General features: G+C 48.1%; 2 protein-coding genes and 1 pseudogene across 3 annotated transcripts; 1 reads left to right on the forward strand and 2 right to left on the reverse strand.

Annotated features, from left to right (window-relative positions):
• Positions 1-375: 375 nt before the first annotated feature.
• Positions 376-9,495, reverse strand: LOC108920764 (complexin-1-like). Its single transcript, XM_029247111.1, has 4 exons — positions 9,100-9,495; positions 8,002-8,069; positions 3,706-3,884; positions 376-2,380 (listed from the first exon to the last, which is right to left on the reverse strand). Exons 2-4 carry the CDS (start codon positions 8,030-8,032, stop codon positions 2,186-2,188), a joined length of 405 nt encoding a protein of 134 aa, XP_029102944.1. The 5' UTR covers positions 8,033-8,069; positions 9,100-9,495; the 3' UTR covers positions 376-2,185.
• Positions 9,496-14,152: 4,657 nt separating this feature from the next.
• clta (clathrin, light chain A) lies at positions 14,153-21,932 on the reverse strand. Of its 2 annotated transcripts, XM_029247326.1 has the most exons (6): positions 21,669-21,932; positions 20,219-20,256; positions 18,758-18,875; positions 18,434-18,545; positions 17,392-17,445; positions 14,160-14,593 (listed from the first exon to the last, which is right to left on the reverse strand). In XM_029247326.1, exons 1-6 carry the CDS (start codon positions 21,847-21,849, stop codon positions 14,422-14,424), a joined length of 675 nt encoding a protein of 224 aa, XP_029103159.1. In that variant the 5' UTR covers positions 21,850-21,932; the 3' UTR covers positions 14,160-14,421. The 2 variants fall into 2 exon arrangements, with proteins under 2 accessions (XP_029103160.1, XP_029103159.1); XM_029247327.1 differs by lacking the exon at positions 17,392-17,445 and having other exon boundaries at positions 14,153-14,593.
• A 124-nt stretch (positions 21,933-22,056) lies between these two features.
• Positions 22,057-27,804, forward strand: LOC108920960 (sialic acid synthase-like; annotated as a pseudogene).
• Positions 27,805-27,999: the final 195 nt, after the last annotated feature.

Consider the following 27,999-nt stretch of genomic DNA (forward strand, 5'->3'; position numbering starts at 1 on the left):
ATGCGTTTGTTTAATATTTGAACTCACGGCTGGATAATGTGTGCTCCAAAGTTGAATAGTACTGTTTTTACACTTTGCTGGTATATCTAAATGAATCAAGTTTAAGGTTTCAACAATTTATTGTGAAATGACTGTGAAACATTTAAGTTGCATAATAACTTTACTGGAAGTCTCCAGTAAAAAAAAAAAAAAAAAAAAACATTAATAGCCACAGTGCAAATAAACAGTGTTACATTTGATTACATTTTATATATAACCGGAAATGTACATTTCAGAAACAATAATTAGCCTAAACAAAAATTTTACATGTATTAAAACAGTATTTTATCATGTGATAAAACATTTTCTGTACATCATTTTAAATGGTTTTCATTTACCATCAGTATTGTACATAGCAGCAATATCTTTATACTACGTCAGTATTAGATCAGTTACAGAGATGAAAATTTCACATTCCAGTTTCATGTTGTGTACATCTGAATATACAGTGGTTTTGCACGTAATTCACTATAATGATTTTTACATATATTATGGCCATTTAAGGAATTATTTTTATTTGGCCCAGTGAGCCCCATAGCATCTGGAGTTCTGTCCACATATCACTCAGAAAGACAACACCCAAAGAGTTGATATTATTTCTTGGATGCTGCATTATGGCTCTTGCATGGAACTTGAAATCCATTATTTGGTGCAGCTTATATGTCACTGGCCTTTAACTTAGACTAGCAAATTCCTTTTCATTTATGTCTTGTGCAAGGTAAGTTTGACGGGTTCTAAAATTACAAAATGCACAAACAGCTGCTAAGGTCAGTGTTGCAAACCCTGAGCTTTTCAGTCAGCATGCATGCATCATATATACATAATCTACTGAATAACTGTAGCCTGACACTCCACAATGATATTTTTATTACGGCTACTGGTATTTACTTATTACTGTACATTTGGGTACAAATGCAGCCTCACCATTTTCAGTGCTGTTGTGTAAAGCAAATGGGAGCCAATCCTTTCAAAGGTCTTAAATGATGCTTTCTTGTTTCACAATTTTATTTCAACTAACGGATAAATATTATGTTCCTCTACTGAATAAATCTTCTTCATTGTCAGCTAGATTTTCATACAAGATGTTCATCAGTAAAATTGCACGTTTTCCAGTTTAGAATTTGCGACTTAACAGTGAAACAAGTACTTGTCATTTTACAATCCACAGCATTTTGTTTAATTACCTCTAAATGTCTAACTAACTAAATGTTCATCACCTGTAGTAGGAAGATAACACTGTAATGTACAAATGACTATTTTCTATGTAACAGGCCAAAAACAGCAAATTATTGTCCATTTATCATTACATTCCTCTGTAATTAGGCAACTGGTATAGGACAACATAAACAATGATATTGCACCAGCCTTTGTCCTCTTTAAATCTCTAAACGTGGGAAAGAAGTAGAAACTGAAGACATTCATTTTAAATTTGATCTCACCAACAATATCTACTAATATAAATGTATTAATGGACATGCAGAAGCAATCAGGCCCGATATCTTAAACATCGCTCTGTTCTCTCTAAAAGCATCCAGTAGATCATTTTCAAGTTAAAACGTGAAATGTTTAGCTAATGTAATGACACCATAGCATGCATCAAGCTTCATTCTACATCTCGTGCATGGCCGACATTTAATGTTTAATGATTAATGCATTCAATATAAGTGCTTTCTTTATTATTTCAGCCTTGACAAGACTGGAGAATCACAGTTATTGCTTTAAAGTTTTTTTGAAAAATGACGAAACTGACATTTCACAGATATACACGACTGGCTTCACCACAGGCATGCAGGGGGAAGAAACATTCAGTAAGTTATTCAAGACAGCATAAAAGTGAAGAAAAAAAAAAATTTTACACTAACAAAAGCTGAGTAATGTACCATACGTAGAAATGAAGAAGCTGCTATGTGATGAGCGCTGCCCTAATCGGTCCTTGCTATGAAGAACAACAGCATGGCAAGGTTTCCTTCGGCGATCAAAGTATGGCTTATACTCTTAATTGCTTTTATGTACATTTATTATTGATTTCTATAACTCTGAACAAGCTGACATTGACGAACCGAACGGCTGGACCCGACACTAAGTCTCTGAAGGGAAAACTTCACAAAGCTAATGCTAAGAGGCAAGAGACAAATCCATGATCGTGTTACTTTTTAAACATGTCTTGGAGGGGACCGGGGAGATATTTCATGACGGTGTCCATGATGCTCTCCTCTTCTTCCTCTTCATCCCCACAGCCAGCAGGTACAGCCTTCTTTGGCCGGGTAAGGCTCCCCTCGGAGGCCTGCTCCATAGCGGCCTGGGCCTCTGCCTCCGCGTCCTCCCGCTTCTTGATGCCGTACTGCAAGGAGAGCTGCGGTTAGATGGTGCCTCCATATCATCCCACAGCATACACGGGGAGATTCCAAAAACTCACAGTACCTACAGATAAGTCACTCCGAGACTTTCTTACCTTGAAAGCCATCTATACCGACACTGTTCCTTCGCATATGCGGTCCATGCGGCACAGCCAGGCCATGTCAGCTCTAGGACGTCATCATATGCAAGGCGGCAACAAACTGACCTACTAGTTTTCTTTCTACTTCCAAATTATGGAATCCAAATTCAAACAGCACCCCTTCAAAAATTAAAAAAAAAAAAAAAAAAGAAAAAGAAAATCCAAAAGACTTTCAACTGAGGCGACAAAAATAAAGTGAGACGAAAAGACGACGCCGACTCAACTCCGAACGGTAAAGGAACACAAACAGCAACCGCTATCGCAGACCAACAATTCCAAACTCATTTATGAATTCAAAGCCTCCGACATCAAAAAGCCAACTTTCCTCCTTGTTGTTTACTCATTTGGCTTCTTATTTTTTCCAGAAAGCTTTCTCCCAAAGCAGATTTCGAAGTTATGTTTCTGTGTTTGTTCACTGAGCAGCTTCATAGGGATTTACTCATTTATGCAGCAGGGTAACTTTTACTGTATCAGCCCACGGACTTTCTCAGCACTGCAAACTGTCAGTGAACATTTACATCATGTTAGACCCTTCACTCTTATACCTGTAAAATGCTCCATACATGTAAAGATGTTTAAAATTGCTAAGAAGAGAAACACGCCCTATCCAGAACCTTCAATGTGCACACACACATTGAGTGAAACCGCTTGTCCCAAGCGGGGCTGCAGCGAGCCGGAGCCTAAACCGGCAACACGGGGCGCAAGGCTGGAGGGGGAGAGGACGCACCCAGGACGGGACGCCGGTCCATCGCGAGGCGCCCCAAGCGGGACTCGAACCCCAAACCCACCAAAGAGCGGGACTCGGCCAAACCCGTCGCGCCTCCAAACCCTCGCACCTTCAATGCCGTTGACCGAATAATCACATAAACATGTCCGCTGCTCGTGAGCTACAGGCCGATTTCAATTTTTTATCTAGACAGTAAATAAAAGATTAATAAAACAAATGTCCCTCGGTTTATTTTTAAAAAAATTCTAAAACATATGTCGACACAGGCACACCTCACTGTTTACAGGACACCTTCCAATAACGAAAAACCTCACAATACAGTTTTACATTTATGTTTATTCATTTTCCATATATTACAGGTTGGCCAATTGTTAATATACTGTAGTATTGCTTGCTTACCTTTCCGCAGCTGTCAGTTTTGCTCTTATTTATGATCACATACCTTGTCCCTTATGCCCTGGCGGATGACTTCTCGTTCTGCTTCCATCTTTGCGTATTTGGCCTTCCGTTCCTCCTCCTGCTGTCTCAGAGCCTCCTGCCTCTCCTCCTCCTTCTCCTTCTCCGCTTCAGGGTCCTTGTCCTCCTCCCCACCAAGCATCTTCCCCATGTCTTTGGTGGCCCCTTTGCGTGACACAAAACAAGGCCGTGTGCGAGAGCTCTGCCACGTCGACACGTCTGTTGTGCGCGTGCCGTGATAACGCTTGATGCATGTGACATTATTCCTTCCACGTAAAGTGTTTTATTTATAAAGATCCGAAAGACTATTTAAGCCGGTTTACACTATTTTAGTGAGCTGGAGTCCGTTTGCAGGGTTACATTGCAGTGATCACTATAAGACCTGCTTTGCAAGTTTACTAGTGTAATTGTGTGTGTGTGTGTGTGTGTAGACGCACTTTGCATAAGCAGTATTTTGAATATTGTGGAACATATATAGAATAGCAGCAGTTTGGCTTCCGGGCTCCGTACATTGGGTTGGATGAACATATTAACCATGTTTACCCATGCAAATTAAGCCTAAGTTGTATTTATTTGCTATGGCAAAAAATTGCATAACATATTTTGTAGGTATGTGTTCTGTTTGCGATTTAGGACAGACCACTGTACTCTGCTGCATTTCACTCCACTATGCTGTAATGCTATTGAGATTCTGTTTCACAGTGCTTTGTGGTGGTTTTCGTTATTAACTCTGCACGAGCTGTATTATATTATAATATAAATATTCTGTTGTGGGGGGGGGCGCGGTGGTGCAGTGGGTTGGACCAGGTCCTGCTCTCCCGCGGGTCTGGGGTTCGGGTCCCACTTGGGGTGCCTTGCGACGGACTGGCGTCCCGTCCTGGGTGTGTCCCCTCCCCCTCCGGCCTTGTGCCCTGTGTTGCCGGCTTAGGCTCCGGTTCCCCGCGACCCCGTATGGGACAAGCAGTTCCGAAAATGTGTGTGTGTGTGTATTCTGTTGTGTTTTTTTTTTTTTGCTCCATTGAATTAGCAACGTCAGAAAAAGAGCCCCATTATAGTTCAGTGTCCTGTCTGAGACACAATAACAATAAACGATAAGAAATGCGTTGCAGAGCTTTTTCCCACCTCGCCCACAAGCTCCCAGCTGCTGCATCCCTACAACCTTTGCAACACTTAATATCACAAATACGCACAACATGGACATTAAAATTCGCCTCACTTATACTAAAAGTTCACCTTCTGCTACGTAAAGGCTGAAATCGTATCAGACCTTTTTTCACCTTCACTAAGACACTGATTCCAACAAAATTTTCCTGAAAATTAAAATAAACTATTGTCAGGAAAATCATTCTGAATAAAAACCTTTCATCGCTTCGGTTTCATTAAGTGTTCGCACCCTTTATAACGGGGGTTCTAACAATGCTCAGACGTAACCAGTCACGCTGCAGATTACGCACAGAGAATTTTCCTTCGTCTGACATCAGCTGCGGTGATTCTGATCGGCCATAAATAAGATCTGCTGCTCCTGCAGAATTTCCCTGAAGGATTCTTGGTTGCATAACGTAGAGCTCCATAAGTAGCTGATAAAAGGGGGCACCTCAAGGACGTTTAAGATAAAAATGGGCCATCACTCATACTGACTGGGAAATTGAAGACATTCTGCAAACTCCGTCCAAGCCATTCAGCTGAGAAATGTGGATTTTACAACATTCTCAATATGTCCAGAGAGGGACACCGGAGCACGTTCTCAGCGGCTGCCCAAGAGCCAAAAGCGAGGGCCGCTATCATTGTTGTGATGAGCAGGTGCTCAGAGGTGCGGCACAGTCGAACCCGAGTTAGGGAGGGAAGGGTGAAAGAGCAGAATCATAATCATAGTACCAGTTCAGTGCTATTGCTAAGGGTACGATACCGACGGTTGACGGTCAACTCGGGAAGGCAACTTAGGAACGCAGAGGTTCTAAGATCAGCCACCGTCCTGCTCTCTGAAGCTCCTGGACAGGTTGCCTTGTTAGAGCTTACAGTCCCATTGGAATAATACATGGAGGAGGTCAATGAGGTGAACAAGATCATGTATGAGGCTGGAGGCCAAAGTGTGTGTCCATCACAGTAGCAAAGTTGGAGTGTGTTGGGTTTTACAGGCAATTAGAGCCAGTAGGCCATCACAGCTACATACCAAAAAGTGTCTTTTATTTGGGTTTCAAAAGCTCCCTTTTACACGTTTTACACAGTTTTTTTAAGTACGAAGATAGAAGATACATAAGATACTATTATAGCAGCACATCTGAGCGGAGTGTCATGATCTCACACTAAATCACACGGCGCTGCAAACACGAGAAGAAGCTCATAAAGCAACGAAGGACTGTCTTTGACCCTTTTTAAACAGCACTTGTAATGTTTTAACTTTGTTGTTATTATGCAGTCTTTATACCTGCTTGCAGACTGCTTCAAAGCTGCAGAGCAACTGCACGACTAACACAGTGACATTTTTCCCTAAATACATCACTGAGCAGTTGAAAGCTGCACAGCAACTGTGTTGTCTAGGGAGAAACTAGTTTTCTCTAAAAACTGCTGGTTGGACAAGTGGATTTCTTTCATTTATCATATTTATTGCCTCGGGGGGCACGGTGGTCCAGCGAGTTTGGCCAGGTCCTGCTTTCTGGTGGGTCTGGGCTTCGAGTCCCGCTTGGGGTGCTTTGTGATGGACTGACGTCCCGTCCTGGGTGTGTCCCTTCACCCTGTGTTGCCTGGTTAGGGTCCGGCTCACAGCGACCCAGACAGTGCGTGCACGTGTGTTATTTACTGCCCACAGTTTTTATGACCGTTTCCCTCATTCAGCTGTTTTGTGACAGTGTACACCTATACCTCATGTTACAAACATTAAAGTTACAAATTTTCAAAGATGCAAGCATTTCAGGGTCTATTCATTTCGATCGTTTGTGAAATTTCCTGTTGCAGACTGAAAAAAGGCACAGGGTTCGAGCAGCGCATATACACTGCAGCAGTGATGCACGACATAAGACCAATGAGATGTCCGATGAGTACATAAACGCAGTTTCTTTGCAGACAAAGACGAGAAGTGCAGATCTGAGAGCTCAAGTGCACCAGTTCACCATTGACCAAGTCCTGAAATGTGCCGGACGAGTGACCGAGAGCTGCGTCCACTAAAGGGCAGTTCAGCGAACGCAGCCACTGCCACACTTCTCTGTGGCACGTGTTAACAGGATGCTTTACTGATGCAACCGCATTTTACAGCAATTTGGAAAAATATGAAGTGTGAAACATTACGACTCCACATGTTACACTCATTACTCAAGAAAATATATTCCTTTTATGTAACTGTGTTAAAGAAATTAAAAGAAGGGATGAAACTGCATAGTTGCCCGAAAAACAAAACGACACTGAGATATTGGGCCTGTGCTGGAGAGTCTGGGCAGTAAAATTTCTGTCCTATACTGTCTAACAAGTAGAATTAGTAGATGATTCACAGTGCCTTGTTCCACTCATTCGAGTAGCTTGTGTCCCTCATTCGAGTGGCTTGTGCCCCTCATTTGTGTGCATTGCGCCCCTCCTTTGAGTGCCTTGTGTCCCTCATTCCTCATTCGAGTGCCTTGTGTCCTCATTCCTCATTTGTGTGCCTTGTGCCCCTCATTCGAGTAACTTGTGTCCCTCATTCGAGTGGCTTGTGCCCCTCATCCGAGTGCTTTGTTTCTCTCATTTGTGTGCCTTGTGTCCCTCAGTCCTCATTAAGTGACTTCTGCCCCTCATCTCTATAGGACAATTATCTCTATGGAAACACGTTAGCATCTATTGAAATATTATGCATTATTATTATTGTATTATCTACAATATCACATACTTTCTGTTATATTATTGCATGATTCAATTTGTGTTACATTTCATTCTTTGCATAATGAAGTAACTGGACTGTATCAGTGGAGTGGTAGAAGTCTCATTTTCCACCGTATGTCGAGGTCACTGAAAAGTTAAGCCTCCGAACCGTTTCCTCGCAACACGATCCATTTACACCGCGTGACTGTTTTTTTATGGAAAAACTGTCATTTTACTGCCGACTGCTAACCGTTACGAGGAAATAAACCGCTTAAAATGCCATGATTTGTCACGTTCTCAGGTCCTCCTTTCAGCTGCAGCCTAAAAGACGCGACCGCCGTTTTCTTACGCGGAAAAACACTTTCGACTTGTTGTCCCAGAATAAAAATAAATCCTCGGTGCGGCACAGAGTGACGCGCGCGACGCGCACGCAGAGCGGGGTGAGAAACGAACGTACCTCCGAGCGCCTGTTTCACGATGAAGTTCATGGCGATCGATGTCCAGCGCTGCGGAGCGACTCTTTATCTGGAAGAGGGAAAAGCGCAAAAGGAACGAACGAACACACACACACACACACACACAAACACACACAGTGAGTGTAAAAGTACACATCGCAGTGGGCAGCACAGCTTCACCTCCGTTTTCCGAATGGTAATAACTATTATAATAACTAATTATTTGTAGCAACAAAAACATGTGTAAAGACTAATAACATTTCATATCTGCTTTTTTTATTTTTACATATTACAGTTTGAGGTCAGTCTTTTTTATTTAAATTTCCTTTGATCGGACACACATAATAATCACAATTTCCTAAGGAACTTCTCAGGTTCCGGACACAATGAATAATATTCACAAGTGACACAAAGAAAGACACTGGGGACACGACCCGACCCCCCCTCGCGTCTCCACCTGATCGTGATTTATTCATAATATTCCGTGACGGCGCTACAGTCAGAAATATTCACACCCTTCGAGCACATTTTCCAAAAAAAAAGCACCTTTAGAACCGATGTCTACAGTCGGAGCAAAACGCGCCACCGCGTGGACGCTAAAGCACCAATACTGGGTGTGTGTGTGTCTGTGTGTGTCTGTGTGTGTACCAAAATGTGTACCAATGTGTGTGTGTGTGTGTGTGTGTGTGGGGGGGGGGAGTGGTAGGTTTACCGTACCCGCTTTTGAGTCCACCCGAAAATGGCCCCCCAACCCCTCCAGCCCGGTATTGCCGCACACCTCACCTGTGTGTGTGTGTGTGTGTGTGTATGACCGCCTCCAGCTCCTCCGGTGGTCAAATTTTGACCCGACGAGCTCTTGACCTGTACCGGTTACGTACCGTCCAGGTGTGTAAAGTTCACACGACGACATTTGGTCCCCACCACGACCGTCCCCGGAAAACAACCCGGGGGTGTGAGTGGGGGTTGGGGGTTGGGGGGGGGGGGTGAACATGAGCTACTGTACAGAAGAAGCGCAGAATAAATGAAACGAGGTAAGCAAGCAGCGCGAGGGGAGACCCCCCCCCCCCCACAATCCGCGCGGCCGGATCGCCCACAAATACCTGCGAGGTGCACGCGGGTTCCGGGGGTCCACGATCCAAGGCTCCCCGTCGAGGTCAGCACGCGCACATGCGGCGATCTCTCTCGGCTGTCCAGCTCATCTCATCTCCGTACGCCGTTTCCAGGTGCTGAGGCGGAGGGAGGGGGGGTGCGGCGCGCCGAGCGCGATCCCGCGCTCACTCAGTTCGGACCAGCAGCTACGGGCATCCGGGGTACGGAGCGTGACGGAGCGTGACGGAGCGTGTCCAAGTTCCCGGGCACGGAGCAAGAAAAAAAATGGCCAAGGGACAAAATCGGGGCAGCTTTTGTAGGGCCGGACGCATCACGCGGGCGCGTCCCCCTGCTGCGCGCGTCCTGCAGGCTGCTCTCGTTCTCCTCCGAGTGTTTACGGCGTCACCATGGCGGAGCGCGCGCGCGCGCGCCCGCCCGCGAACACTTTAATACCGGCTGGAGGCGGGTGGCACGTGCGCGCGAGGGGCTTTTCGGGGGCTCTGCTCGGGGATCACTGTCCCCTTCGTGTAGCAGCAGACACGACCTCCAGCACTGGCCCGGGGTCTGGGGGGCTGGGTTAGGGTTGGGGGGGCGCGCCGGTGCTGACGAGAGGGGCGACGTGTCACTTCCAAACGCCCTGCTCCTCCGGCCTCAGTGTTTTACGTTTAAAAGAGCAGTGAACACACAGTGGGGGGGCACACTGTGTGGCAGGTCTGGGGTTCGAGTTCTGCTTGGGGTGCCTTGCGGTGGACTGGCATCCTGTCCCGGGTGTGTCCCCCCCCAGCCCTGTGCCCTCTGTTGCTGGGTTAGGCTCCAGCTATCCACAACCCTGCTCGGGAAGAGCGGTTGCAGACAGTGTGTGTGTGTGTGTGTGTGTGTGTGTGAGAGAACACATAGTGGACGTGAACACAGAGTTCAGACACCAGTCCACGGTCGTGATGCACCGACCAAAGACCGAGGTTCTTGGAACATCTGTGACCTGGATTGTTTGTCTCACGCTTTCACTGGGAAGTTGGACTGGACACTATTTTTGTGACTTTCCATATCAAGTGAAAAATATCAGCCCGTTGCAAGTATTAAAGTACCTTAGTGGTACAGTGATGCTCTGCGCTTGAGCGCTTTGCTGTTGTGCTTTGGAGGCACTCATCTCTCACAGGAGCCACATCGCTTCCTCGCGCAGCAACGCCTCGTGATGACGGCCGTCTCATCGTCTCCCCGCTCTCGCACCATACGGAGCACCGCCGGAACACGTCCTGCTGCCGAGATTTTGGCCGGACAGTCGCCGATAGAGAGACTCTCCTCGTGAGTATTGGTCTGACCGTGGTTCGACTGAGGTTCAGACCCTTAGAAATGGCTGCGTAACCCTGTCCAGGCCCTCGGGCTTCAGCAGCTTTTCTCCAGAGGTCTTCAGAAACATCCTTAGACCATTGCAGGATGTGTCTCTATGAATCTCTGCTCATGGTATTCAAACAGCTCACTAATTACCCCCTTAATTGGGCTGAAATTGGAGGGGGGGGGGACACCGACTGGACATTTCATCACCTTCCGCACCAGGGAATGACAGAAAAATAACACCGGTGTCACTTTTCCTCTCTCAGGCTCCATGATCACTTTTCCACACCACTGCGTACTTATTATTCTGCACTTTCTCTTCTTAAACTTGCGGTTCTCTTCATGTCTGCGGGTGACGGACTGAAATTTTCAGCGCAATGTTTGCTGGGATTTCAAACGACCGTCGGCGCCGAGCGACGCGTCACAAACGCCGATTGTTCCAACAACGGTGACAAACGGAGTTGTTTAAGCAGGTGGAACAAACGTTCGGTACTTTTACCGCACGTCCAGATGCGCAGTGGAGTTGGATGGTATTAGTTCTTATTGACTGAGGGCGCAAGTTGTGAGAGCGTGCCGGGCAAAGTGCATGCTGGGAGATTTACGGCCTCCCGCCCGGCGCGTCAACGCGGTTCCCCACTCTTCAACGCTCGCCGTACATTCTGCTGACTCGGCACTCAGCCCAACAGCTGGGCCGCTTCCAAGCTACGCACTGCAGTGGAGAGACCCCCAGGGGTGTGGGGGGAGGGGAGGAGGGGGGGCACGTCTCTTTCTTTTAGAAATGTGCTGCGCCATTCCGTAAAGGAAATGTTGGTTTCCGCCTCAGTGGGAAATACAGGACCATTGTGTGTGTGTGTGTGTGTGTGTGTGTGTGTGTGTGTGAAAAGACACTGAGCTGTGCTCAGCGTACAGGACTGTTATTAGGAGTACGGTTTGCGACACACACACACACACACACTTCAAAGGATCTGCACCTGCAACGATCGTGTTGATCTCTATTCGAGTCGGGTATCAAAACACGCTTCTTTCGGACTCACCGTGCGTCCCATAAACATGCACTATGTCATCTGTTTAGAAATTATAATGTTATTGTTATATATTATATAATTATGTATTTTTACATTGTAATTTAGAAACCATTCGCAGCTACTGATGTAAAGTACACTGGTTTACACTCTCTCCTTTTGTTGGTGCACTGTGCTGCTGTGCTGTGTTGTTCTCGTGATGTGCGTCGCTGCGGAGAAAAGTGTGCGCTGAATGAGTGTCGTCGTAATTGTAATTGCAATTGCAATTGCAATGTCCTCCAGAACACTGACCCAGAAGCGGACAGCAGCCCCTACCGAAGGTGAGATTTTCAGTAAACACAGAATGTTTCCTCCTTCCGTGACGGAAAGTGAGCGTCACTACAGTGTAACTCTAACGACTTTGGGTCGTAGATCCTCACCACGGAGGATTTCTAACCGTTCGTATTTGACTCCGCCCATCGTCTCAGTGCACATTGTGGAGATTTGAAAGTGACCGAAAACTCAAGGTTTGGCTCGGTGCGGTCGATCGGCTCGTCTTTCCTCCGCGTCTCCCAGGAGACGGCAGCGACGCACCACGAGAGCCACCGACCGCTTTGACCCCCCCGGTGACCTGTCCTGTAGGGGCCCGCAGCTGGTCCTCTAAACACAGCAGTGAAACACAGCCCTGCATCTCACACACCTGGAGAAGTGACCCCGGCGTGACGGTTTGAGGCTCCACCACCTCTGCGCCCCCACCCTCCCGTCACGGGAATCCACAGGATGCGGAGCCTCACGCTCCTGCAGCACTTTGCAGTCGTCACTCCCCCCCCCCCCCCCACGGTCGATGACAGAGTCCTGCAATGCAGCAGACCTGTAACCGAACCCTGGGAGGACGAGCGCTGGGGCTCCTGCAGAGCGCTACCCCGAGCTGCTGGTCACGTGACCACACGTGGGGGAGGGTCGCGCTGCGCAAACGGGCCGCTCTTCGCTCCTCCTTCCGCACGATGCTCGTTTCGCAGCGCAGCATCAGTCATTTGTGATCCGCAGTCATAACCGCGCAATCTGTCCGCCCAGCGGCGACGCTCCGGACGCCAAGGGGTCGAACCTTCCAGCTCTGTGTCACGCTGACTTTGAGAATCCAAACAAAGGAAGAGACTATGAACGCAGTGTGCGTGTGTGCTGCCTGCAGCAGAGCACTGCAGCGCAGCATTGAAGTTCGCTCCAAATCTACAATCATAGCTCCGGTTGAGGGACGAGTCTCCGGTATTTTTACTGTATTTAGTGACGTTGCTGGCAGCGGCTTCCATTGTTAAAACAGCAGGGTAATTTTACTGGAGCAATTTAGGTTAAGTACCTTGCTCAAGCTGGAGGTGAGAGTCGAACCTGTGACCTTTGGGGCCAAAGGCAACCGCTCTAATCACTACATTACCAGCTGTCCCAGCTTTTTGAAAGGATATAAAAGATGCCTGGATGTTGAATGTTTTTCATCTTTACTGGAAAAGTGTCACTTAGAGCTGCAAGTCAGGCTTTCGTTCACCAGCACCACGTGGGACGGTCAACGCGCTCATCTCACAGGGCACCAAACATGCTGCTACAGGCCAAACCGAGTTGAGCATGGTCACGAGACCCAAGCAGCGGAACTGAGGATGAGTCAAGGTCCCCGTCACTGTCACCACCGCCGAGGCCGATTGCCCTCCCATTTCAGAGCAGAGCGCCTCCTAGTGGCACGAGACGGCAGCGCGGTCTGCAATGGGACGCGTGCGACGTTAGCAGATGAAATTATTTAGCTAATGCGTTTCTGCAAAGCAACTTACAGCGTCAAGTTATTTACAATGATTTACCCCATTTATACAGCTAGGTAACTTTTACTGGAGCAATTCAGGGTAAGGAGTTTGCTCAGGGGTGTTATAACAGGTGAGATTCAAACCTGGGAGCTGAATCCCGTCCATCGGCAGCAACTGTAAAAACCCTCAGGATCAAGCCGTGAATAAAAACGCTGAATACTTTTAATTAACTTCAAAACACTGAAACTAGTTTAAAAATACTGAAGAACAGAAGCGATTCCCACCGACATATTTAATCACAGCTGCGCACTGCTCTGTCACACGTACGTTGGGTGTTCGTTGCCTTCTGGACACTTTGGGTTTTATTAGGCACACAATCAGTAACATTTTCATAGGGACACATTTACCCCTCAGAGTCTATAAAAGTCCTGGACATGGGATTGAAGCAGAAAAATACTCCGCGAGACAGTGTAATATTTTTATTCATTTTGAGCTACAGGAAAAGCAAAACTGAAAGTATAGTAAATATCCACAAACTTTTTTTTTTTCCTTTTTTTACTGCTCACTGTTGACCAATTCATCCTTTTAAGGGAAAGAAAAAATCAGTGCTGTCATCCTGCTACTGACTCCTAACACAAATTCATTTCTTTTTAGTTTATTTTCACAGAGTGCCCTTCTCACCCCTGACGCACACAGCAGACAAGAGCTGTAAACACCGTGGAAGCGAGTTGAACCACGACGGATGCACTCTTCCAACTGGGAACCGTTACCGCGTCTCGCCTTCCCTCGGCAGCACATTTTGGATAACGTATAGAGAAAACGCAGTAAAGTTTGCAGGAAATTGTATTTTGGAAAATGAGTCGCTCGCACGGTTGTAACACGGGGAGCCCCGCGCGCACACACTTGTACAGAACAGTAGTGTGTGTATACACACACACACACACACACACACACACACACACACACAGCGAAATAGAGAATTATTTCTTTATTCGTGGGAAGCGCAAAAAGAAAATGCATAGATAGGAGACTCACTGCTGCACCCCAGTGAAGCCGCTCTAACGGTGCTCACGCTTTTGAGTTTGTTTCTCAGAAGAATAGAAAAAATAAATCGCTATCTTAATGGGAGAGAAGGAATGACTTTGTCGGGGTCCTCGGGCGATGGCTGGGAGCAGTAGGAGTGCGGTTCTGTGCCCGGCGCGGAATCGGCGCGCCATCAGCGCGCCAGCGGAGTCTGCTTGAGGGAAATGAGCACGGAGCGCATGCGCGACACGTCCTTGGCCTGCTTCGTGGACTTGGGGTTGAAGTCGCAGAGACGTGCCACGCGCTCCCACTCCGTACCCGGGTTGTTCTCGTCCGCGTCCGACAGCAGGGCTTCCTCGGCCGCCCTGCAATCGGTAGCACAGGGGACACGCTCAGCGGGCGCGGGGAGCCACGACGCAGCCGCGACACGGCGGCGCTTGTGCCGAGGACGAAACGCTGGGGATGAGGACAGCGGCATCGCACCGACTCCTGACGCCCAGTTAGAGACCACAGCGATTTAATGAGGTCATCTCTTCTTCATGTGGCACAGGGTCCCACTATGATCAAGACTCCCAGATAGAAAGTGGACATCTCAAGCCATTCAGTAATCACTAATAATAATAATGACTCCAAATGACAACATACAATAATTGAGGAATATTCCATTTAGCACTTAGGTAAAAATTTGGATCAAAATTTTAAAAAAAAAAAAAAAAAAAAAAAAAAAAAAAAAAAGGCTTTATCACCTTGCGAAAAAGTGAGATTTATTCTTCATTACTGTCTTACTGCAGCTCTAGTTGGTAAAAATGCCCTTTCTAGGGAAAAATCCCCTGATCTAGAATATTCTCAGGATCCAGAGAGGCGGAACTGAATATTCTTTGCAGCTGCAGATCAACAGACACATTATTGTGAGTTAGTCTGAACGTCAGAAAAAGCTCCAGTATGCGAGCAGGGGGATATAAAAGATTTTCATTTTCTGAAAGTTCAAGACATTCCCTGAAGAAAAAAAACACCCTACTGATCACAAGTGTGTATCAGAGTGACGTAATAGACCTGTCCAGGGTGTGACCCCAGCAGCTTTGGGCCCAGTGATTAAGGGATAGGCTCCAGACCCCCGCGACCCTGACCAGGGCAAGCAGGTAATGAGAATGAATGAATGGATGGATGGGATTGTCACAAACGCCTGCAGAACCAGAGCCAGCAGTGAGCGCCTGGATGATGGGAACCAAAGGCACTGCTGAGAGCAGGCCTCGCCCCCCCGGTTCGCTCCGCCGACCCTGAAGACACAAAACTCCGCCCCCCAAAGAGCAAAGCGCGCCCGATAACAAAGCAGCGTTCCGCAGCCGGGCACGTAGAGCCTCGCGGCGCCAGGGCCGCGCGCTCGGACGTCGGTGCGAATCCCGCCGAGTCGGCTCTCCCCGTCCGTTTCGTCCCACGGCCCGAAGACGTGCAGCAGGAGGCGACGGTGACCTCCTTAAGGGGAAACTGCCCTATCGTACCGCGGTACGCGGGGACGGGAAACCGAGGGAGGATCAACACACTAGAGGTGGAGCAACACATGATCACAGGAGGACATTCGCCTCATCAGGCACGCCGCACTGTGAGCGCTCAGCTCAGCATTTTTTTTTTTTTTTACTTAACTGTTCTAGGCGGTAGCAAGGATGGTTAATGTGTGTGCTTTAGGGCGGCCAGAAACAAAAAGAGAAAAAACAAGGAGAAACGAGAAGTGAGACACAGAAATAAGAAGCAGCTTCATGCAGACGACACAAGGCAGCCATGCAGCGCAGAAGATCGTCCTCTCTGGGCCGTCTCCCTCGCCTCAGCCCGCAGCCTTCACGCGCATCGCATCGCAGGCGGCCTCGCGAGCCGGGCCGCGGCTCGGGTTCGAACCCGAGCCGCGTGCCTCGTCCCCGCCTTTACAAATCCGCTCCTCGTCCGGCCTGCCGGCGCATGAGGGCTGCAGCACTAAGAAGGCAAATGAGGCATGAAAAATTCATGTCGCTAATGGACAGCAGTCTGGTCTAGAACTGAGCTACTTTCTAACAGTCTGCTGTGCTTGAAGCAACTGTGTATCCAGAGCAAGTGTTATAACAATGTTATTTTATTATTAATAATAATAATAATAGCAGCCATTAAAAACCTGGGACGGTGCTGTTGGGAATCACCTATATGGCGTGGAGCGTGTGTGCGCCTGTCGTTCTGCCGTTTGCTGGGTGATGTACGGAAATGTCACTCTGTCATATAATAAGGCCGCCGTATGGAAAAGGGGTATATTTCCGAACGCGGCGGTACTGTGCCGTACTTTTTCGTTGCGCCAGGGCCGAGCGTACGTGAAACGCAGAGTGTGCGCGCGCTCGTTCCGCATCTCCGATGGCGCTAAAGTAGCGTAAGGAAACACCGTCCCAGGTCCCGTCCCCAGAGAGGAGGCGCACGAGCCACGCCTGTTCACGCCACCCTGTGGCTGCAGGGAAGAAGGCGGCGGCAGCGGCAGCGCGAAGATGATCGGAATGAGGAACGCTGCTCTCCAGCGTCATTTTTAAAGCGATGATCATAAAACAAAAGCCTAAGTTGACTCAAACTGGAGACACAGTTGCTTTGAACAAATCTACGGTCGAGTGCAACTGAAACACACAAAAAACACGCATTACTTCTAATCAGCCTAATGAAACCCTCACCATTTACTACGAAAATCCTATTGGAAATTTTGGCTTTACAGCTATTATTAAACATGAGAGAATCCAAGAATCAATCAGATTTTCACTGATATTACAGAGTTAATATCGAGCACACAATGCTACAAAAGCAGTGTTAGAGAGGCACCCTTAATGTAACAGCCAAAGGCATTCTGGGTGGCAATACAGAAACTAAAAAATTAATTACAGCATATGATTCATGATGAGTTGATGGGGAAACCCAAATTCCAGGGATATTTTCAATAACTTCAGAAGCATTAATTATATGTGTCATAATAAAAGTCTTGTAGACTTTGGACAAAGTCCAGCGCGGCTCAAGTGCTCCTTTCAAGCCCTGCTAACAACACGTACCTCGACTTTACCTCATGTCTGTGGGATGTGCAACAGCACTGATGCGGAACACAAATATTAATGACACATGTTGCAAAACGCATGGAGAGGAAAAGGAAGACGTCCGTTTAGCAACATACACATAACCAATGAGCTCAGAGAAGGGCTGTTTGTAGAAGTCTTCGTCCAGCACCCTGGGTGGACGGGCATCCGAGAGGACGGCAGCGGGCAGGAGAGACGAGAGAGAAGGGTGAAAAGGAGGAGAGAAAACACAGCGACGCGCGAGCGAGGAGGAGGAGGTGCGGAGTACGGGGCTGACTAGTTAACAGCCGGTTAACAACTAATCACGACTGTTGAGTGAGACTTCACTGACCTGACAGTACAGTACCGTGGGATTAACAACTTGAGGGACAGACTGACAAGTAGATGCACTTCAGTTATGAAAAAATCCTCCGGAATTATCGGCACCCTTGGTAAAAATGGGCGGCGCTGCTGTCTCACGGCGCCTGGGTGGTGCGAGAGGACGTGGGTTCGATCCCCGCTCAGTCTGTGTGAAGTTTGCATGTTCTCCCTGTGTCGGTTTTCTGAGGGTGCTCTGGTTTCCTCCCACACTCCAAAGACATGCTGTTCAGGTTCCCCTGTGTGTGTGTGTGTTCCACTGATGTATGGATGAGTGACCCAGTGTAAGTCACCGCGGTAAATAAGGTGTGTGGGCTCATAACGCTACATAGAGTTCACTGGAAGCGGCTTTGGACAAAAGTGTCTGATAAATAAATAAATGTAAAAATGAGCAAAAGTGTACAAAATGCCTTGACTGTTTAATTCTTGTTTCATTCACGTTTAATCTTTACCTCGGTGAATGGTTACATCTCCCCTCATAAGCCGAGCGTACGATCGAGCTCAACAGTAAAGATATTTCTCGTAGCCAAAGGTGCCAATAATTGTGGAGGGACTGGAACGAGTCTATTAGGGGCGAGAACGTTAAGGTACACGGTGGATGACACATTACCACAGAGCGCACTGTCGCTTCAATCTGCGATGAGTCTCAGGCGCTGTCAGCATCTCTTACAACCTCCACTTATTTCTGTTCTCGTGATTAGCAAAGACCCCGATAGACGGGTAAGGCGCCATTCCCGCGGGGGAGGGGAACGCCGGCCGGTGCCGGCCGACGCCTACTCGTACCTGTTGTTCACCTTCGTTTTCTCCAGCTGCTCGTCCTGCCGGGCGTGCCACTCCTCCAGCTCTCGCTTGGCCTTCTCTTTCCACTCCACCTCCTGCTGCCTCGAGTTGGCATCTGGGACGGAAGGAGAGACGGCAATTCGCCCCGGGAACGCGGCAGCGGTAAGAACCACCTAGGAGCCAGTGCTCTCCGCCATGCCCGCGTACGGTCCAAGCAGTTCCAGGAAAAACTAGCGAACCAGCAAAACTAGCTGCTACACCCTGTGCTCAGATGGGGGCCAAGTGGCACGAGGTCAACTTGGCTCTCGCTAAGAGGCGGTGCCTTACCGAGGACCTCGAGGCGCTCTCTCTGCTCCTCCCTCCACTTGCGCAGGCTCTCCGGCTCGGCCCGCAGGCGGTCGACTTGGGCGACGGCGGCGTAGGCATCAGACGGGCCGTTGCTCTCCTGCCGAACCGTACACACGTACACAGCGAAGGCTAGTCTTTGGTCTCCAGTGGTGACCACAGGTGCCCCTCGTGGCTCTCCGGCTCGACTCGGACGACGGCGGCGTAGGCATCAGACGGGCCACTTCATTTGCTCCAAAGCCACGTACAGCTCAGAGTAAACAAAGTCTAAGAGTTCTAAGCAAACACAACCTAACGTGCCATAAAATTTGCACAACGCGTTATCAACTGTGTCTTACGAGAAACGCCTTTCTAGAACTGGTGTTTCAACCAAGAGCCGGTGCCCTGGTGATGCGCGGCGCCACACAAAGGGCGAGGCCTCCCCTGTACGTCTCAGGTGTCTCACACCTGCTGGCGAGCAGCTCAGAAACCATCTATAATAATGAGTCGTAATGCAAAAACTTGGGCTTCCAGAAATCGGGAACATTTGAGAAGGCAAAACTTAGTGATAAAACGCACAGAATTCCCTTGAAAGGCAATATCATTACTTGTGGCTCAGTGCTTTCAATGACTGTTCTTTTATCCCAAAACATACTGTCTGAATTTCTCAGCGTAGAGAGGGTACGAGCGACTGCAAAAGTAACATTACGAGAATTGCCTAGATCAGGAGTGTCTCGAAAATAACGCATTTGTACCTTGTAGCATGCCGAGGTCGCCCGGGGAGAGAGCGGCGACGGGGGAAAAGCAGCCACAGCTGGGGCTGATTACACTCGCTATTTCTTCCCTGGTGCCCAGCAGTAGAGAGAAGAGACAGAGGAGGAGAACGAGAGACACGAACCCGATCCCAGAGACGACGCCCGGGTCCCGACCGACCCGACTCTCCCAGCCCCCCTGACGAAACCTCATCCTACCTGTTCCCTAGTCCCCCTTTTCCATCACCTTCCTTCTCCCCGCTGTAAGGGCAAATAAAAGCCTTCACCAACAGGTAACTGCACGTCTTGTCTCCTGCCTCGTCTCTTACATCCCTATTTTAATGTCAGCATTTATTTGGCAAAAGCCCAAAGACAATAATAAAAATAATTTAAAAAAAAAGTTTACTACTGTAGGACCACAGGACTTTTAATTCCTAGATCTTCATTTGTCACCACAAGCATTGATACCTACATTACTTACAGCTCCTTAAAACACTGTATACTATTACATGCATTTCTATTATTTCATTTGTCCCTTGTTAATCATTACTTGCCCCCTACAGATGGCCAGAGGGGTTCATCTACAGCAGCAGCAACAATGGGAATTTTACCAGGACAGATGGTTGCATCATTTACATGTATGGATTAGGCACACAGGTTCCTCCAAAGAGATGTACAACTCAGAGTAAACCAGGGTGTACTCCACATTTACCTCATGAAGCTCTCCGTTAATGACTCCGTCAACAGCATCTGGTGGAAAAGCATAATTTGATGTTACGTTATTGATCAACTGTCCAGAATGCAATACAGTATCCCGGTGAAAACCAGAGAGTTGATTAATAAATAAGCCTCATCCTATTAGATCAATCACATAGGAAATATCAAACCAGACACAAATTTTTCAATAAAGAATAATTAGATGCAGGAACACTAAAACAGTGAAGATTTGATAAACACTTTACAACCACAATGCAACAAATTTTCAGTGGAGCATCACAAGCCCAAATTGCATTATAATAAAACATCAAAAGAAAGACTGCACATTAAAAAAGGTGTGTGGGTACCTGACTGTTTATGTTACAGAGAATTATTATATTTAACGCCCAACAAGTACAGCGAAGGAAGTGCCTTTAGGCATACGCTGCTGCGACAGGACGCTGCTTCAGGCTCCGAGAGCCCCTCTCACACGGATCGTGTGTGTTTTTTGACCAACAAAAAGTGGGTCCAACCGATGAGCAGCACCTTTATCCAGGTGCCTCTCGCTTTGCGTGGAAACCGGAGAGTGGCTCATGAATTACTGAAGGCCTCATCGGGTCACTGCGGCACACGTGCGGGGCCAAGTGCTGCGGCTGTAAAAGGACACTGGTGGCACTGCTAGTGTTGCCATGGTAACGAAAGGGCAGCCAGCATTGTACAGGGGGGCAGGTTTCTGGCCCAACTGCATTAGTGGACTGTGGTGCCAACACTCTGATGGACCATCTCCTCTCTCTACCACCCCCCAGGGTCACACTGCTCTCACGCCCGGGCGGAAGGGACAGTGCTGAGCTCGGTGCTCCTTCGCTGCTGTGCGGAAAGTTGCTTCTTGGAGAGCTGATGTGGACAACACGTGAGCCCCAGGGGAGGCCATCCGCTGCTGACGCCCGCCCCCCCCGTGACACCTGTCACCCGTCCCTGACTCCGGGGAGGAGGAGGAGTCACCGGGCTCCAGGGCCCCAGACACCGACACGGAATCTGTGAACGCGCCCAGCCCAGGCACGTGGAGCTCCCGCAGCCCGAGCGCACCGAGTCCAAAGGTCTTGCCTCGGGGGGGGGGGGCGGCCGCCTCCATAAAGCGTATTAAAGCGCAAAGAGAGAGAGGCCAGAGGGCGGAGCGAGAAACAGACAGTGTTGCACTCAGACACACAATATAGAAACAATGTTACACTCCAGTCCAAGCCCGCGTGACACGCACGCCGGAACAAACACATCCTGATCCTGGGAAGATATAATCTGGCCGAAAACAATCGGCACACTTGAAAGAAACTCCCGCGTCCCGCTGCCCTCCCCCCGCCGAGCCATGATGATTAAACCCCGAGAGGCGGAGCTCAGCGACGTCCCCGCCGCCGCCGACGCCGGCACCGCGCTGACCGCATCCTAGGCTAGCTTAGGCTACCGCCGCGTACCGGGCTCGGACAGCAACGACGGCACCGCTCCGCCGTCCAGGATGCTGAAGCCCTCGTCGCTCTCGATGCCCGCGATCTCGCTCTCCTGTTGGGCCAGGAAGGCGGCTGCGGGGTCCTCCTCCAGCCCGACGCCGTTGCCCATCGCGGACTGGGCCGTGTCTAGCATGTCGAAGTCATCCATGTCTCGCCAACTAACTGTTACTGGCCGTTACCCCGCGCGTAGCTCCGCCTGTCCGCTCAGTGCGCGATTAAAGCGAGGGTGGGGCAAGGCTCTGATATACAAAGAAGCCGAAAGGAGCGTTAGGCCAATCGGAGAGGGGCGCTTTTGATGGACAGTACTTTCCACCAATCAACTTAGCGCCAGCTGCCAGCTGAGTAAACGCAGCCGTTAAACCTGGCACGTACTAGTCTCGTGATGTTCGCGGTGCGCGAGACGTGGATAGGGAGCGAGATGCATGACGGTCCTGAGAAAGAAAGAAACAAAGGAAGGAAGGAAGTGACGGCGATGTGCCGGTTTGTCCCACAGAATGAGCGTCGTTCGTCAATAGAAGGTTGTTCGTGAAAGGAATTTGTGTTCCCTTTAAATTAGGAGAGCGTTTCATCAATCTTTCACCAAACCTGCAAAGCTCCTGCCTTGTCTTTTAAACGAAAATAAATCTAATTAAAAACCAAGACTGGAGCATCAGAACTGCACAGCGCACCTTTTAATCCGGACTTCATACCCATGTGTTCCCAACTTCATTTCCATCACAATTTGTTTAACTATTGTTTATTGTCAGTATTTTCTTGCTTTATTCTATTGTTATTGGGTGTCATGGTAGCTCGGTTGCCTGTGTGGAATTTGCTTGTTCTCTTTTTGTGTTTGTGTGTGTTTCCTCCCACAGCCCAGAAATGTGTTTGTTTCAGGTCAAAAATGGTTGATTCTTAATTGCCTAGGGGTGTGTGTTTGCGTGTGTGTGCTCATGGCGCATGCGTACAGTTAAGCTGTGATGGATTGGAATACATTCTGGCCTGACACTGCCCTACTATACCACTTTCTTCCGGGATAGGCTCCAGACCACCGTGTTCCTCCATTGGACAAGCAGTCACTAATAGCACATGGATGGACGTTTACTGCTGTAATTTGTAATGCCCCTATTTCTTGTAAATTTGTTTACCGTACAATTGTAACCATCTTTTTTAATATAAAGCACCTGGAGAAGCTATTTTTAAGTGCGTGATATAAAACTATTATGATTATAACGCTACCTAATGTGCCAGTTCTCATAATCTAGTTATGCTAATCACTCATATCCCCTCTTTTGCGGAATTATCAGTAAAGCGCCATTTGAGATCAACAAATAGTGAATCACACAGTTGTAATGATATTGACTTTCATGAAAAATGTAGCCATTTTGTCACATCAACATCTGATGACAAATGTCCATTAAATCTTTTTTTGCTTTTGTGCTCATTGTTATGATAGGTAGTGGATTTACACTGTGGTAACTAAAGAGCGACATCTGGTCTTGAGGATGGTGACTGAGTGTTCGTGTCTGAGCAGAGAGCAGTTCAAGTGGAGAAGGAGAAGGACAGCATGGGTGGAGAAAATGCATTGATTCACTTTATTTTTATTTATTAATTATTTAGATGCTTAAAATTTAAATATTTCCCAGTTTGTACATTTTTTCATTTAAGGGATGTTTTTCTCCAAAGTGACATACATCTCGCTGAAAAATACAATGAGCATATTACAGCCGAATGAGTTTAATTTATGAGTCTTGTATTTAAAAAAGGAATGAGTCATTTCATCTTCTTTAATTGTTCAAAATCCTATAAGAGCATCTAATTACAACCCTAGAACTGGAGAAACATAAATGGTAGGAATTTCCTTCAGGTTAAGATGAGGAGACTAGGAAGAGCTTTGCCCAAGTAAATTTTTTACACTTTTCTCCAAATCAACTTACAATGAAAATTTACCTACAATTACTTACCCATTTATACAGCTGGATAATTTTTACCAGAGCAATTTTAGGGTAAGTAGCTTGCTCTATAGCCAGAAGTGAGATTCCAGTCTGAAACCTTCAAGTCCAAAGGCAGCAGTTGTAACCACTACACTACCAGCTGTCCACAACTCTTCTAAGATACAAGCCAAAATTCAATCCTAGATTGTCTGGAGAAGTCTTTCTTACTTAAGTGAGACATCTGTCGCTGGAAAATTTTTATCTCCAAATATCAACAATATTTAAATTCTCAATAAACATCTTAAAGTTTGAGTTAATAAGTGGAGATACTTTGGATGGTTTCCATTAAGTGGAGTGGGGAGATGCTGCTGTGTAACCTGTACAACCTGTGTAACTTGTATAATAAATCTCTCTGTGCCCAGGTATATATGTGTGTGTCCCATGTCTATCAGTTTACTTTCTGTAAGCTGTGGAAGATGCCACTCCAATTCGAGTTGTGTCCCGGCCGGATGATCGGCGGCACGAGCCCCTGTTTCATTATCGCGGAGATCGGACAGAATCACCAGGGAGATGTAAAGATTGCCAAGAAGATGATCCGAATGGCCAAGGTAACTTAGAGGAGCGCTGTGTGATGCTCATTCATCGCTTCTACACTTGATATTTATGACACAATGTGTTCTGTGTATTATTGGTTTTGTAGAGATGCACACAGTGTTTATTCAGCAAATGGGAATGGGTTCTTATTATTATCCGTAAGATCAAATAAATTTCCTGTTAGTCGCTACCACTTTACACTTGGTCCTCAATTTACGAACACAATTGAGACTAGAAGTCTGTCTGTAACTCCAGTTATTTGTATGTCCAGCCACTACATCACAGTCTATTAAGGTTAACGGTACAGTTTAATCCCTCAATTTATCCTGCGGTGAAGTTCTGCCAGAAAACTATGACAGAGCTACAGTAAATTAAAACTTCACTGTAAGACTACCAAGACCAGATAGGAATTATACATGCGTAACTCTGTAGGAATGTGTGGAATGAAGGCGATCCATCACTCCTACTGGGATTTCCATTCTATTTGAACGCATTTTGTTGACAAGTAAAAGTTGGAAAAGACAATGGGAAATGTTTGTGTTTTTGAAAGTGCATAACTCAAATGTTAGCCAGCATCACCCAGATGTAATTGCAGGAGTGCGGAGCGGACTGCGCCAAGTTTCAGAAGAGCGAACTTGAGTTCAAGTTCAACAAACGCGCTTTGGAGCGGCCCTACACGTCCAAGCATTCGTGGGGGGCAACGTACGGGGAGCACAAGCGTCACCTGGAGTTCAGCCACGAGCAGTACAGGGAGCTGCAGAAGTACGCCGAGGAGGTCGGCATCTTCTTCACCGCCTCGGGAATGGATGAGGTAAGGCTGCACGGCCATCCCTTTCCAAAGCACGACCGACTGTCCTACTCTGCTTGGTAACGCCATTGTATTTGAGCATTTATGGAAGGCTTCTGGAAGGAAGATGTTCCTTTTTCCACATCCTACCATCTAAATTGTTCATTTAGAAGAGAATGTGATTTCTGTTTCACTCCATTGACACAGGGCTTCATGCATTGTCCTCTTTCTGTTGTTAGATGGCGGTGGAGTTCCTTCATGAGCTCAACGTGCCGTTCTTTAAGGTTGCTTCAGCAGATACCAACAACTTTCCTTTTCTGGAGAAGACTGCTAGGAAAGGTGAGTCACACTCCACAAGTGACTACAGCTATGTATGTTAGAGAAGTTGTAAACTTCATTGGCACAGTGGCTTAGAGGAGTGGCGGGTAAGGTGAACAAGCTCATTCTACTGCACGCAACCTCGATCAGGACCCCACCGGGTTCACCTAGTATAGCATTCCCGCTATAAGCTTGAGTGATCGCAGTGATTTTCTGCTGGACAGAACCCCACACCTATGGGCAGGGCAACAACCAGGCTTAGACTTGTTATTCACTAAATGTGCTAAGCTAAAGAAAGAAAGAAGGAATTGGATGGCAAATCATACATGGTGCTTTGGTGGCAGAAATGACAGCTGTGTCACTGTGTGTCCCTTCAGCGAGTCTTCATTTCTGCTCATTCTCCAGTCTTGCCATCTGATGGCGTACCAAGAATACACAGATACATATGTTCCTCTTACATTTCTCATTTTCTTCAAGGCAGAGACTGCAGCTCTCAGCAGTGTCTCGCCCTACAATTGTTTAGGTGCAGAGGAGCACAAACCTTTCTGTGTGTGTTCGACTGACATGAACGTGAGCGTGTGTGTTCTTCAGGCCGCCCCATGGTGGTGTCCAGCGGGATGCAGTCCATGGAGACGATGCGACGCGTCTAGCGGACACTGAGGCAACACCACCAGAACTTCTGTATCCTGCAGTGCACCAGCAGCTACCCCCTGGAACCCGAGGATGTCAACTTGCGTGTCATTACCGTACGCGTCTTTGTCCGCCACAGCTGGCACCACTGGCAGGACCCAACACTCACTCAGGGTGCCCGAGTCATGGGTTGTCGTAAATTTAACCATAAACTGAACCTCCAGCCCCATTCAGCTCTGCTGGGTCCTCTGGACAAACTACCACCAGGAGAGCTTCGGCACAGAGTGCAGAGTCCAGATTTGCTTCATTCTCATGTTGCAGCAGGTGGCACAGCAGGTAGCACTGGTGCCGCACAGCTCTTGTGGGTTTGAATGCTGCTCGGTCCTTGTGCAGTTTGCATGTTCTACTTGTGTTCATCTGTTTTCCCTCCCACAGTCCAAAGACATGTGTTTCAGGTGAACTGGTGACTCCCAGTTGCCTGTAGTTTTCTGTGTGTGAGCAGTTGTGTTTGTTTGCCCTGCGATGGAATAGCGCCCCATCTAGCGGGTGTTCTGCCTCGCACCACCTGCTTTACAGGGATAGGTTCCAGATTGCCGGGACCCTGCACTGGAAGAACTCCTTGTGATGATGGATGGCTCCATCCGCTTACTTTGCTGTAATACCTGTCTCCACCTCTAGGAGTACCAGAAGGAGTTTCCAGATATCCCCATAGGCTACTCCGGCCACGAATCTGGCATCTTCATCTCGGTGGCGGCAGTGGCACTTGGGGCCAAGGTCCTGGAGCGCCACGTGACCCTGGATAAGAGCTGGAAGGGGACCGATCACAATGCATCGCTGGAGCCGGCGGAGTTGGCCGAGCTGGTGCGCGCCGTGAGGACAGTGGAGCGGGCATTCGGCTCCGGGCTCAAGCAGATGCTGCCCTGCGAAAAGTAGTGCCACGACAAGGTGAGGATACGGGGAAGTGCATGTCGGAGAAGAAGAAGCTTCGCAGAAAAATAAACACTTTTTTATTTGTAGAGTCAAAGTGTATATTAACATTATATATGAGTGTAGAAGGGGTGCGGTGGCGCAGTGGGTTAGACCACAATCCTGCTCTCCAGTGGGTCTGGGGTTCGAGTCCCGCTTGGGGTGCCTTGCGACGGACTGGCGTCCCGTCCTGGGTGTGTCCCCTCCCCCTCCGGCCTTACGCCCTGTGTTACCGGGTAGGCTCCGGTTCCCCGCGACCCCGTATGGGACAAGCGGTTCTGAAAATGGATGGATGGATATATGAGTGTAAATGTTATATTTGAAACCCAGAGCAATGAACTGAGACTTTGAGTTGCTAAAAAGTTAATACAGTCCTGTTTATGGTAATGAGGCCGAGTAACACCTGACACCCCCCCCCCACCGTCTGTGTGTATGTCTGTATGTGTCTTGTGACCTTTTCTCCGGCACCTCAGCTGGGCAAGTCGATCGTAGCCAAGGTGGCCATAGCCAGCGGCACCGTGCTCAGCCTGGACATGCTGGCGGTGAAGGTGGCTGAGCCCAAGGGTGTCCCTTCAGAAGACATCTATGAACTGGTGGGCAAGAAGGTCAGCAAGGACGTGGAAGAGGACGCCAGCATCACGGTGGACGTCGTGGACGGCTACTGCAAGAATAGCAAATGCTGAGCTGACCTTGTTTGCCCCCTGCTTCACCACACCAAACTGTTCTTAATTTTTACAGAGTGGGGTCCTTATTCCTTTCTGTTTTTCCCCTGTTAAAATGACGTGATTGAAACTGAGTTGAACTAAATAGAACTGAAGTGGAAAGTGATCGGAGGAGGCAGTGGCTGCGTAAGCAGCTGGAGGGGAAGCAGCGTTCTACTGTATGCGCTGGGAATGTAAAAGCCATGTAAGATGTGTTGAGGCTGGTGCACGGAGACCAGCCAAAGTGGGAAATAAAGGTGGTGTAACAGATGTGTGACTCCGTCTGCTTCTTGCATCTTCTGTTGCCATGAATTGCTGTGCTGTGCAGGGAGTGGAGCCTCGCCACAGCGCCTCCGCTGAACAGCAGAGCAGAAATCGGACCAAAAATAACC

The sequence above is a fragment of the Scleropages formosus genome, chromosome 21, assembly GCF_900964775.1.
Source record: "Scleropages formosus chromosome 21, fSclFor1.1, whole genome shotgun sequence".
In the NCBI taxonomy this organism is placed as follows: domain Eukaryota; kingdom Metazoa; phylum Chordata; class Actinopteri; order Osteoglossiformes; family Osteoglossidae; genus Scleropages; species Scleropages formosus.